Below are 12930 nucleotides of genomic sequence, written 5' to 3'. Positions count from 1 at the left end.
GGTGGGGGTGGTGGGTTAAGGATTAGGTTTGTTGCTGGTAAAGCTGGACCAGAGATTGTGTCTGCCAACCAAGGCCACACCAGACTTCCCATTTCTCCCCCATCCCATTAAACGTACCCACTGGGAAACAGGCAAAGCAGCTACAGAAATACATGCTCCCTTCCTGGGCAGGGAGGGGATGATTAAGAGAAGACAGGAACCCAGGGGAGAAGACACTTGCCCTGGGAGCAGGCAGATCCCAAGAGAGAGCACTAAGGGCTATACCAGGGGTGGGCAAACTTTTTGACTCAAGGGCCACAATGGGTTCTTAAACTGGACCGGAGGGCCGGAACAAAAGCATGGATGGAGTGTTTGTGTGAACTAATATAAATTCAAAGTAAACATCATTACATAAAAGAGTACGGTCTTTTTTTTTTTTTAGTTTTATTCATTTCAAACGGGCCGAATCCGGCCCACGGGCCGTAGTTTGCCCACGGCTGGGCTATACTCATCACAGACACCAGTCTCCCCACGTCTGCAGGTGGATTAGTGAGTTAAGGGGCTGGGGAGGAGGCAACTAGAGGAGCAGAGGCTTCCCCCCAAGTCTTCTACAGGAACCCTATTTTACAGGTTCAAGCAGCAGCTGGCCAAATTATTTCAAAAGCAAAGATTGTAAAAATTCTTTTAAAATGTGTATGGTAAAAAAAAAAAAAAGTTCTATTAGATATGGCCTGTGGGTGCATGCTGTGTGGAGAGGCCACAGAAGTCAGAGTGGCACTCAAAATGCGGTCCATGGACCAGCTGCTGTTTGTCACCAGTCCGCAGCAAGGTAGGTAGCTGGTGCCGGAATGAAAATCGGCAGCGACGTCTTTGCTTGGCCGCAGGGCTTTCCTGATGGATGGGCAGAGTGCTGATTTCCGTTCCAGCACTCGCTTCTAACCTATCCATGGATCGGCACTCGAGGTAGCCCTGGCTGGCCTCGTGCTTCTGGCATCTCACCCAGCGCCCTCCCTACGATGCGGTGAAGGGTGCTGGACAGACAGGTGTGCCCAGGTGCAGGGAGCCTGACCTTGATCTGTGCCCGGCAGGTGATCGCCATGATCAAAGGCCTACAGGTGCTCATGGGCAGGATGGAGAGCGTCTTCAACCAGGCCATCAGGAACACCATCTACGCGGCCCTGCAGGACTTTGCCCAGGTGACGCTGCGCGAGCCCCTGAGGCAGGCAGTGCGGAAGAAGAAGAACGTTCTTATCAGGTAGGTCTTCTGATGGCCTTTTTCAGGGACACATCGGAAATCAGGGGTGCGAGGTGCAGAGCACAGAGGAAGATCCCTGCTCAGTCAGCTTCCAGGGCAGCTTCTGAACACACAGACCCGTCCGGCAGGTTTTAGGAAACATTCTTAGGAGACTGGACATTTGAGATGCCTGGTCCTCAGTCTCTGGGTTGGAAGCCCATCTCCACCGCCGTCTAGTTAGGTGAACCCCGTGAAGTTACTTACCTTCTCTGAACCTCACTTTCCCTCATTTGTAAAATGTGGATGATAATGGTTCTTGCTCATAGGCTGTTGGGATGATAAAACTGGATAATCCACGTGTAGACCTAAGCACACAGCCACATGGAGTAAGTGTGCAATGAATATAAGCTATTATTAAAGCTTTAAATAATCAGAGATATAATTGGACTAATGAGACTCTCCTATAACCAAAAACAGAAACAGCCGTCCTACCTCACTTGAGTTCTTAGCCCCTGCACAGGCTCAGAGCTGAGGTCTCAGGTAGCATTGACATTGGGATCACCTGCGCACCTGTAGAATGCAGACTCTGGACTGCACCTGAGATCTGTTACGCCAGCATCTCGGGGGTGGGGCCCAGGATGAGCACCTTTGACAAGCACCCCAGGAATTCTGGGAAAGTGGCCCTGGGGCCCCACAGACCCTAGAAACAGGCTTGCAGTGTTTCCCTCCTCCTGGTGCTAAAACCGAGTCTGAGCCTCCATCCTTCCTTCCCAGTGTCCTGCAGGCAATTCGGAAGACCATCTGTGACTGGGAGGGTGGCCGAGAGCCCCCCAATGACCCATGCCTGAGAGGGGAGAAGGATCCCAAAGGCGGATTTGACATCAAGGTGCCCCGGCGTGCTGTGGGGCCCTCCAGCACACAGGTAAGCGGCTCTGGGCACAAGCCAGCTCTGCTGACTGAGGCCAGCCAGGCCCTGGTAGGTCATCCTGGCTGGACCATAGGGCACCGGGGCTGGGGGTCCTCGGGCAGGAGGGGCAGGGTCAAGCAGCTGCTCTAGTCTTATTCTACCATCTGGTTTTGATATAGGAGGGAGGACCACTGGCTTAAGATTCAGGAGACCTGGATTCTCGTCCTAGATACCTGTGTGACCTTGGGCACGTTATGTAATCTCTTTGTGCCTCAGTTGTCTAATCTGGCAAATGGGGGTAATACCAGGACTGGTTCCAAAGTGTAGGAGGAGTTTGAAGTAGACTCTGTGCATCTGCCCTGTCCCTCTTTAATGAACCCTGCCCCTTCCCCTGCAGTGACATCCGAGCTTGGCAATTCACAGGTTCTGCCTCTGACTTGCCCTGTGATCTTGGGAAAGTGCCGACCTCTCTGAGCTCTGACTATCTTCTCTGTTAAATGAAAACGTTGCATGAGATCATGTTTCTGATTAGATCCTTCTTTTTATTCCCCCCATGACCCCAGAAGGACAAGTATTGAAAGCCCTTGACTCCTTAGAGAATGTCTAGTAAGCAGAGGTATTCAAAGTTTCCAGCTGGAGCTTCTGAACAACAACAGGTTGCCTGTGGCTTATCCAAAGCAGTTGTAAAATTCCATGGGGAAAATAAAGAATCTGGGCATCTTAGTTAAATCTCTTAAAGGACAGCTAGTTTTCGGTAGGCTTACGAGGTGTTGGGGGAAAGCATATGGCTCCATGGAAGTGTTTAAAGGTTGTCCAGGCCCCGGAAGCCCCAGGCTGGGGACTCCCGCTTCACATGACCTTTCAGCCTCTCTCCACCCTGAAATCCTGAGTCCCTGCGAGGAGCCATCCCTGACCCTTCTCACTGTGTGTGTGTCTGTGTCTGGGCAGGGGGACGGGGCAGAGGGACAGGGGCGAGGTGTGTTCTCAGCTCTGTCATCATTAACATCCCCTGGCTTCCCAACTGTGGTCAGTGTGCACTCACCTTGCCTGCTGGTTGTGGACCGTCCTGAGGAAGCTGCTGCAAAGAGTTCTGTGTAATGTTAGGGGCCAGAGACCTTTCTATCCCAGAATGCCCCAGAGGAGCTGAGCAGGGCTTTCGGTGTTTCTGTGAGTCCTAGACATGAGTGAGGGAGAGACAGACAAGGCACAAGAGAAACTGGAAAGGAGGAGGGTGAGCAAGGGGGACCAGCAGGCAGAGAAAGAGACAAGAGAGAGGAGAGAGCAGGACTATTTATATAGACAAGCAAAAGGTGCATGTCACCAGCAATCAGCCCCCCAGCACCACCGAGTCATGTTAGGTGGCACAGATGCATTTAATAGGCTCCTAGACAATCAGAGCTGGGAGCACCCCTCGAGACAAACTAGTCCCAGGCCCCTCCCCCCATTTTACAGATGGGGAAACTGAGGTCCAGAGAGGGGAAGTGACTTGTCCAAGCCGCAAGGTGAGTCACAGGTTGAGGTGGGACAAGAACCAGGTCTCCTGACTCCCACCCGGGGCTCTGCTAGAGACTTCGGAGCACAGTCGACATGGGCATCCAGCATAGCTGGATTGTCCTGGTGGGTCAAATGCTCTGTTTAAAAGGAGGTGGGAAAAGAGTTCCCCCCTCTTATGGACAAGTCATTAGAATTTGATATAAATCAATCAACTCTCACATGGATGGACATAAGAATGTTTTCTTCGAGGCCTCCTAGGCCATCGCTAGAACAGGGTTTCTCGGTTCTTAGGGGTGATAGACATGCCCACTGACAGGGTTGCAGAGGGTGGACGTCTGATAGACCGGCATCCATGGTAGCTCCTTTACCGCGAAGGGAAGGCTATGGTAGGATGGTGCCGCTCCTTTCTGTGGCCTCGCTGCCCTGCGCAGTGCGCATGGTGGCTGAGGTCCTAGAGAAGGATGGGCCTGCGGCAGAGGGAGGTTGGAGCATCTCAGAGGTGGTCGGCAAGTGGCCCCTAGCAGTCGTGACGGCATTCCCACCGTATACAATACCTCTTGCTTTTCTCTCTCTCTCTCTCTTTTCTCTCTCTCCCTCTTCCCTGTCTCTCCTGCCCTCCCATCCCCTCCTCCTCTCTCCTATCTATGTCTTAGGCCTGCCAGTGGTCCCCGCGGGCTTTGTTTCACCCCACTGGTGGCACACAGGGCCGAAGAGGCTGCCGATCCCTGGTATAACACCGCCTGGCTGGGTTGGTTTGGGTACACTTCTCCAGGAGGCAGCAGGAATGGACTAGCCTGGCTCCTCGAGGCCCCTTCCAGCCCTAAGACTCAAAGACAAATGATGTGGAAAGATCTAGATTAGCACTTGTACCCTTTGCACTTAAGGTCTTCTGTAAGAGGGAGTTAATTGTCTAGTAGGCTCCTGTGTAAGTACCGATCTTCACCCAGGATTTCGGCAGGCTGTGCCATGCAGCTGGTGCCACCAAAGGGCAATGGATTCAAAATACTGAGGGTCAAAAACTTGAGGTGGTGGGGGCTTGTTCTGGTAATCTCCCATTTCACAGTTCTCAGAGTGTTAGTGCTGAAGGGGACTGGTTTGCGAAAGCTACAACCCCTTCATGTTGGCAGATAAGAAAACTGAGGCCTGGAGTGGGACTCTGTTGCCCAAGGTCACACAGCAAGTCAGCGGCAGTGCCTGGCCTTGACACCCCAGTCTTTTCACTCTTGGTCCAGTGCTCCACTGATGGTGCTACCGTGGCTGTCCAGGGAAGGCAGGGACTCCAGGGTGGCATGGAATGAGGTTCTCCTCTGGTGCCCACATCCTTGGCTGAGAGAGCAAGCAGGAACCTGGACCTTGAACTTCCTAGTTCTACCCGGTGCACCTACCCAGGGATGCCGCAGGCCCCAGACAGAACTGCCTTCCCGGGCTGGCTGGCCTCCCGCTTGAAAGTTTACACGTTCCAAATTCACTTCTCCAACCCCAAAATGGGTGCTTCCCAAGACAAAGCTTTATAAGGGCATCTTCAGAAAATATATATATAAGTGCAGCACAAAGCACCCTTCCCCCGCATGCAGGGCCAGCCCCTGACCTGCCCGTCTTTCTTTTTCAAGCTGTACATGGTGCGGACCATGCTCGAGTCGCTCATCGCAGACAAGAGCGGCTCCAAGAAGACCCTGAGGAGCAGCCTGGACGGCCCCATTGTCCTCGCCATAGAGGACTTCCACAAGCAGTCCTTCTTCTTCACACATCTGCTCAACATCAGTGGTGAGCGTGGGGGCTCCCCGGTCCCAGAGCCACTGAGCTGTCAGGAAGCCAGAGTTGCAGAGAGCTGTGATCACTGACCCAAGGGGCACATTGGCCACTAAGGAAAAAACGCACACTTGCCGGTGGACTCTGGGAGCCAGGAAAGGCCCGGCTCAGTCCAGCTCTTCTGACTTAGCTGGAAATATTTGTCCGGTAGACATTGTGGCTGACTGGGCATGAAGTCCTTAGTAAAGGGGATCAAAGTAGCAGTGTGCACAGACACACCTAGGGCCAGTGTTTTGCATCTAAGCAGCAGCTCTGAGCCCATGAGTGCTCGTTGCTCCTAGCAAAGGAGGCTCCCGGCTGCACCTCAGCCCTGTGTCCCCCACTCCTCCTCTTCTGTCTGTAGGATGTGTGCACAGGTGTGACAGGGCAGAGTAGAGGGACAGTAGCAGCCCAGAGTGGTGGGAGTGGTCAGGCATCTGTTGGTATTGAAGAGAGATCTGAGCCAATAGTCCCAAGTTCTTCACAGAAGCAGCCTTGGAAGGGCCTTCAAGGCCTCCGAGCAGTGAGTTCAGAATTATCACGTATAAGGGGTCACGGAGCTGCAGTTCAGGTAAAATCAGACACCTAAGGCCTGTCTTCACACTTTGAATGGCAAGTATTTTCAGGAGGGCTTTGGAGCAGGGAGAGGGAAGTGGACATTGTAGGGGCACCAAAAGCTCTAAAATATCACCACCACCACCGTCCCGCGCGCGAGCACACACATACACACACACACTGTCTCTGCCTCTGAAGCTTAGCAAACCCTGTCTTCTAGCGTTAGCCTGGCATTCAAGTTCAAGAGAGCAGGGTCTGCGGTCAAGTCATACCTCTGAGGACCTGCTGTACACCAGCACAGCCATAAGAATAACACTAGCAGCCGAAACCGGTTTGGCTCAGTGGATAGAGCGTTGGCCTGCGGACTGAAGGGTCCCAGGTTCGATTCCGGTCAAGGGCATGTACCTGGGTTACAGGCACATCTCCAGTGGGAGGTGTGCAGGAGGCAGCTGATCGATGTTTCTCTCTCATCGATGTTTCTAACTCTCTATCTCTCTCCCTTCCTCTCTGTAAAAAATCAACAAAAAAAAAATTTAAAAAAAAGAAAAAAAAGAATAACACTAGCATTCATAAACAGTCCGCTGTAACCCAGGCCTTTCCCTCGTGCTTTCCAGAAGCCCTGCAGCAGTGCTGTGACCTCTCCCAGCTCTGGTTCCGAGAGTTCTTCCTGGAGCTGACCATGGGCCGGCGGATCCAGTTTCCCATTGAGATGTCTATGCCCTGGATCCTGACAGATCATATCCTGGAAACCAAAGAACCTTCCATGATGGAGTAAGACGCAGGCTTGGGCCAGCGAGGAGGTTCCTGGGGTGCAGGTGGAGGCTAGTTTGTCAGCGAGCTCTGTTTTCCCCCAAGCTTTCCAGATGAGGCATTATGCCAGGCCAAGGCCACACCAGATTTGACTCAGCCTTGCAGATAGGTTCAGAAGTCTACCAGCCCATCTGCCCCTCCTACGCTTTGTCATTCTCTTAACAGTCATGCTGGGGGAGTTATCATCCCTGGGGATTAGAAAGCTAACTCATTTTTTCAGGCCCTGGATTTATTAGCATCATGGACTTTTGATTTCTAAGGGCAGATTGTAAAGTAAGCCATTCCTAAGTGGAGGCTGGAAACATAGAGTGCTGAAAGTTCTCCTTTTCTAGCTTTCTCCCAAATCTTCATGTTTCCGAGCAGATAGAAGTCTGGCTGCCATAAGAGAGATGGTTATTAAGCTGCTGGTCCTTGTTTTTTCCTCTTCAGGTACGTCCTCTACCCGTTGGACCTGTACAATGACAGCGCCTACTATGCTCTGACCAAGTTCAAAAAGCAGTTCCTGTATGATGAGATTGAAGCCGAGGCAAGTGATGCTTCTCCCTCTGTTCCTGAAGGCTTGTTCCAGGAGTCTGGACTTTTCCCATCTTTAGCTATTGGCACAAGTCGGGTGTCTTAATCCGTTCAAATTGTAACAGTATCACAGACTGGGTGGCTCATAAACAACAGACACGTGTTTCTCACTGTTCTGGAGCTGGAAGTCTGAGACCAGGGTGCCAGCATGGGCGGGTGAGGGTGCTCTTCTGGGTCACAGACTTCTCACCATGTCCTCATGAGGTGGAAGCCCAGAGGAAGTTCTCGGGGTCTTTTTGTAAGAGCACTAATCCCATTCATGGGGGCTGTACCCTCATGGCCTAATCCCCCCGCCCCACAAAGGCCCCACCTCTTGATACCATCAGCCTTGGGGGTTAGGATCTCAACATATGAATTTGGGGTAGACCATAGCATGGGATCAGTGACTGGTTCCAGAGAGTGCTCTTCATAAACATAGTGGTTGTCTTAAAGGACCTAGACCAGGATGAGGTCTTTCTTTTTCAAGGGATGGGACATGATAGGACTGCTTGGGTAAAATTAATTTTCCAATGGGTCTTTTATGGTTTGATTACTTGGCTAATAAAAACAACAGTAATACACCTATCAATTATTATGTATTTACCATTTGCCAGGCACAGTGCTAAGCACTATATAAACATTTTAAGTAATCTTTACAACGATTTTTTAAAAAATCTGTGCTACCACCTATTTGACAGATAATAAATCTGAGATGTCAAGGGGTCAGGTGTCATTACCCCAAGGTCACAGAGTCTCTATATAGTACTGATAGGACTGACATAACCATCTTTTCAATTGGTAAAGCTGTTTACTAGAGAGGGTTTATTTCTGTAATGGTCAGGATAAGCTAGGTTGTGATGCAGTAACAACCAACCCCAAAGTCTTAGTCACTTGAAACCAAAGGTTTATTTCTCTAGTATGGGTTGGCTGGGGCCTCTATTCTATGTCCTCTTCAGTGTGGGACCCATCTGGAATATTTATTAGTTGCAGGGGGAAGGGTTAGGGTGAATCACATTCTGATACTTTGATACTTAAAGCTTCCACCTGAAAGTGACACAGGCCATTGGTCAAAGCAAATCATGTGGCTGTGCCTCCTTTCAAAGAGGAGCAAGGAAGTGCAGTCCTTCCATGGGCCAGCAAGGGCCAGAAACATGAGATCAAAGGAACTAATGACGTAGTTTTACCTTCTGAAAATGGATGATAGTCTCTGTTCCACTTAAGCATGTGAGATTCTATAAACATGGAACGAGGCCCATTTGGTAAAATTGTCATACAAATATAGGGCATTCTTATTTATAAAGGAAAGACTTGAATGTTTTAGGGTATGCAGTGCCACCAGATTTGTTTGAAAGTTTATGTATTCCAAAGAAAAGCTAGTAGCTGCTGCTTTCTTTCTAGATCCTCTAATTTCTATGGGAGTTGAAATACAATCTTCTGTGTCTCCTGACCCCTTTCTCTTCCCATCCCCAAACCCTCTTTCCCACCCTGAAGGACCTCATGTGTATGTACATGGTTACCCAAGCTTCGTCTACCACCATGGCCACAAAAAATGGCCTCTTGGCCAGCCCTCGGGGTGCACATACCTTCAGTATAGTTCACCCTCAAGGTTAAACTCAGGGAAAAGAGCATGCAGAGCCTGGAAGGGGCTTGAGCCACTTGGGCAAGGATGCTCAAAGCTGGTTCAAGAGGAGGATCATGGGGTATGAGTGGGCACCTCCACCTGGACTCTGCAGGCTCTTTGCCTAAAGGAGAACCAACGAACGCCCTTAAAGTTCAAGTCCAGGTCGGATGCCTTGGTTACCTGCATATGAGGCCAGCACTGTATGCGCCACCTGGGGTGTAAAACAAAAGGCATGAAAGCTCTTTGAATATAGAGCTGAGAATTTGGTAAGAAAAGAATCAAAGATGAATTACCTAAATATGATCTGTTTCCTTGGACATTACACTGTCACTACCCTTTGAAATTTCACCCTCAGCCATTTCCTGCTCTTGCTGAACTGGAGGATTGGGATTGGATCCTCTGTGTCTGAGGTGAACTTCCTTCCCACCCAAGCATCACCATTGGGATGAAATATTGACATGGCAAGACAGCCCCTTGTTCGCTGAAAATCAAAGATTTTTAAGCATTGTATTTTTTTGAGTGTTTAAACTTCTAATGACCATCCACCTCTTTATTTGCAAAGCAACGTTAAGTACAGTGAAAGGAAAAGACAAGAAAGTCTATCATGAGAGGTGGCCATGGGAGGCCGACATGAGTCATTACAGGACATGAAGACCTGTCTGTGATATCCCCCTTGGGCAGGCCTCTTGTAACACCAAGGAGGGGACTGGTGGGGAGGGCGGTTTCTCAACAGCTTTTTGAACTTTTCCTTCTCTGTGCCTCACTGAGGACCTTCAGAACAAGAAACAAGGTTTCCCAAAGTTGACTTGGCCATATAATCTTTTTTCTTTTTCCTTCAAAGCCTCTCACCCCGCAGCTTCAGGCGGACCTGCCCACTGCCCTCTTTGAGTTGCCCAAGTCTCTGTGGTAAAGCTGGACAGACACCACTGACATGTTCTGCTTCCTTTTCGCCAGGTGAACCTGTGTTTTGATCAGTTTGTCTATAAGCTGGCGGATCAGATCTTCGCTTACTACAAAGCCATGGCCGGCAGGTAAGAGGACCTGGGGTTTGCTGCTGCAAAACCTCCCTTCATTAGCATGTAAGGAAACCTAAATGCTTCCATGGGTCTGGACTGGGTGCTAAAATGTAGGAGAGGAAAATAGATATGTCTGGGGAAGACAGACATTAATAAAAACTAGTGAATGCACAGTGACAAGGCAAGTTACGTGCTCCCTATGAATGAAAAGTTCATGGGAATATATGACAGTTAAACCTGAACTAGTCTTTGAGTGGGGAGCTGGAAAGGCTAGCCTGAGAAAGGTACATTTGAGTTCATTTCTGAAGGTGATAGGAGTAAAGTAAAACTAGATGAAGGAGGGGACAGGAGGATGCAGGGAAAAGGAACTATTTGTCCAAAGTCCCTGTGGCAGAAGTATAGTAACAGTAGCATGCCAGATACTACATGATGTCACTTATGTGTGGGATCTGAAAAACAGAACACACAAACAATACAAAAAGAGAAACAAATTCACAGACACAGAGAGCCAACTAATGGTTGCCAGAGAGGAGGGGTGGATAGATGGATGAAAAGGGTCAAGTTTAATAAGAGGTACAAACTTCCAGTTATAAAATAAATAAGCCATGGAGATGTAGTGTACAGCATAGGGAATATAATCAATAATATAGTAACAACTCTGTAGGGTGACATACTTATTAGACTTATCATGATGATAATTTCTGAAAGTATAGAAATGTCAAATCACTATGTTGTACACCTGAAATAATATATTGTATGCATTACTTAGAAAGTTCAAGAAGCTGTTGAGAGGATTAAGGTGAATTAGTACATGTAAAGATCTCCACAGACCACAAGAGGGAGCAAACTGCATGACAAAGCTGGAGAGATGTTGGAAGAGTTAGAAAGCACAGAAGGGAGAGAATGATCTAGATCAGTGCTGACCATTAGAAATAGAATCCAATGAGCCCTGGCCCATGAGGTTGGTTGGGCGTGATCCCGTGCACCAAAAGGTTGCCCGTCAGGGCACATGCCCAGGTTGCAGTCTAGATCCCTGGTAGGGATCATGCAGGAGGCAGCAGATCAATGATGTTTGTCTCTCCCTCTTCCTTCTTCTCTCTCTCTAAAAAGAAAACAATTAAAAATCTTAAGAGAGAAGAAATATAATGCAAGTATACATGTGAGCCACAAATGTAATTTTTAAAATTTTAGTTGCCATATTTAAAAAAGGAAAAATAGGCAAAAGTAATTTAGCAGTATATTTCATGTAATATGTAATCCAATATATCTATAATACTACAATTTCAACATGTAACAATTAAATATTACTAGAAATAGTTTTTTTGTCTAAGTCTTCAAAATCTAGAACGTAGTTTATACTCATAGTGCATCTCCACGTGGACCCACCGCATCTCAGGTGCTCAGCAGGCTCATGGGGCGGGTGGCTGCTCTCTGTACTGGAGGGCGTGCATTTAGATTGGGTCACTGTCCTGCTTCATGGCTTCCTTTCCATGACATCCAGTTACATCTGGAGAGCATCTAACCTCTTTCCTGTGGCTTAGGTAGTCCCACGTGACCTGGCCCCTGGACTAACTTTATAAGTTCATTTTTGCACCATGATCCCACCAGGCCCTGCCCTATATCCACACTGGCCATCTTTCCTTTTCTCAGACATCCCAGGCTCATTGTGCCTGAGGGGTTCTTCCCCCAGATCTGGCCATTTTTCGCATGTAGGTCTCTGTCCAACAAAACCTCTCCAGAGAGGCTTTCTCTGACCTCCTCATACCAGATGTTTTATTGTTTTCAGAGCACTTATGACTCTGCAGTGTGTGCTTCAGTGTGAAAGATGATAATGGTACTTCCAACTCGTGGATGTGAGATGAAAAGCGACCGTATGAGTGCGTGTGCACACCTGATACAGAATGAATACCATGCAGACATACACTATTTGAAATTATCCTATTCCTCTGCCTACTTTTTCAGTTTCAGTCTCTCTTCACTAGAACATAGACTTCCAGGGGACAGGAACTTTGTTTTCCTAGTGCTTAGAATGTTTCCTGTTGGGAACTGTCTGTCCCAAGCAAGGATCTGGGATATGACAAGCATGCACTCCATTTTTTTGTTACTGCTGTTGTTGATTTTTTGGTCAGTGAATGAAAGAGGAAAGTCATTCGATTTCTGTGTTGCCAGTCTTTAAGTTAGACATTCTCGTTCACATATTGAGCTCTTCTGGTTGAAAAGAAATTTGAAGGACTTTACTCTAAAACAGAAAGGAAATTATATTTAAAATGCATAAGACCGTGCTTTATGGATAGATCCCGGTCTAAAGCAGACGTGGCGGGGCAGTTGAAAACGATTCGCTGTCACGTTGGCTGGCCTCATTTAACTCTCATCCCTTCCAGTGTCCTGTTGGATAAACGTTTTAGAGCCGAATGTAAGAACTATGGAGTCATCATTCCGTACCCGCCGTCCAACCGTTACGAGACGCTGCTGAAACAGAGACACGTCCAGGTAATAGGGGACAGAACCCACAGTGGAAGTGGAACAGGCTGAGAGAGTAGCTGTGAGGGTGCATGGAGGTCAGAAATCAGGGCTGTGCTGTCTGCGCATTGCCCCATGTGGACATCTAAGATAGGTGTGACACAGCCTCAGAGTCCATAAACCGTGCAAAGGCACGGGTCCTCCTCTGGTTCAAGTTCCAGGCTCTCCGCTCATCTGCAGCTCACCCCTGGGGAACAGTGGCCACCAAAGCCTCTGTCTTCCTGTCCTAAGCTGCGGCCCACTTTCTTGCATCGGGACTGCTGCTCAGCAGTGGGTAAATGTGTCCCTGCAAGGCTCAGAATCCAGCCCAGCCGTGGGCAAACTACGGCCCGCAGGCTGGATCCGGCCCGTTTGAAATGAATAAAACTAAAAAAAAAAAAAAAGACCGTACCCTTTTATGTAATGATGTTTACTTTGAATTTATATTAGTTCACACAAACACTCCATCCATGCT

The 12930-nt window shown here is 48.7% G+C and overlaps 1 protein-coding gene across 3 annotated transcripts in view; it reads left to right on the top strand.

Annotated features, from left to right (window-relative positions):
* Window positions 1–12930, top strand: part of CYFIP2 (cytoplasmic FMR1 interacting protein 2) — a 105939-nt gene that overhangs the window by 41130 nt on the left and 51879 nt on the right. For 2 of the 3 annotated variants that reach the window (XM_070414516.1, XM_070414517.1), the window contains exons 14-21: window positions 1068–1234; window positions 1988–2135; window positions 4268–4342; window positions 5225–5378; window positions 6572–6728; window positions 7197–7293; window positions 9895–9971; window positions 12338–12446. In XM_070414516.1, the coding sequence (XP_070270617.1) occupies window positions 1068–1234; window positions 1988–2135; window positions 4268–4342; window positions 5225–5378; window positions 6572–6728; window positions 7197–7293; window positions 9895–9971; window positions 12338–12446 (984 nt within the window). The remainder of the gene's footprint in view (window positions 1–1067; window positions 1235–1987; window positions 2136–4267; window positions 4343–5224; window positions 5379–6571; window positions 6729–7196; window positions 7294–9894; window positions 9972–12337; window positions 12447–12930) is intronic. The other variant, XM_070414518.1, reaches the window with a different exon arrangement.

Source organism: Myotis yumanensis, unplaced genomic scaffold, assembly GCF_028538775.1.
Source record: "Myotis yumanensis isolate MYYU_CA2020_CCGP unplaced genomic scaffold, mMyoYum1.0.hap1 SCAF_5, whole genome shotgun sequence".
Classification (NCBI taxonomy): domain Eukaryota; kingdom Metazoa; phylum Chordata; class Mammalia; order Chiroptera; family Vespertilionidae; genus Myotis; species Myotis yumanensis.
This window is presented reverse-complemented; position numbering and strand designations above follow the sequence as displayed.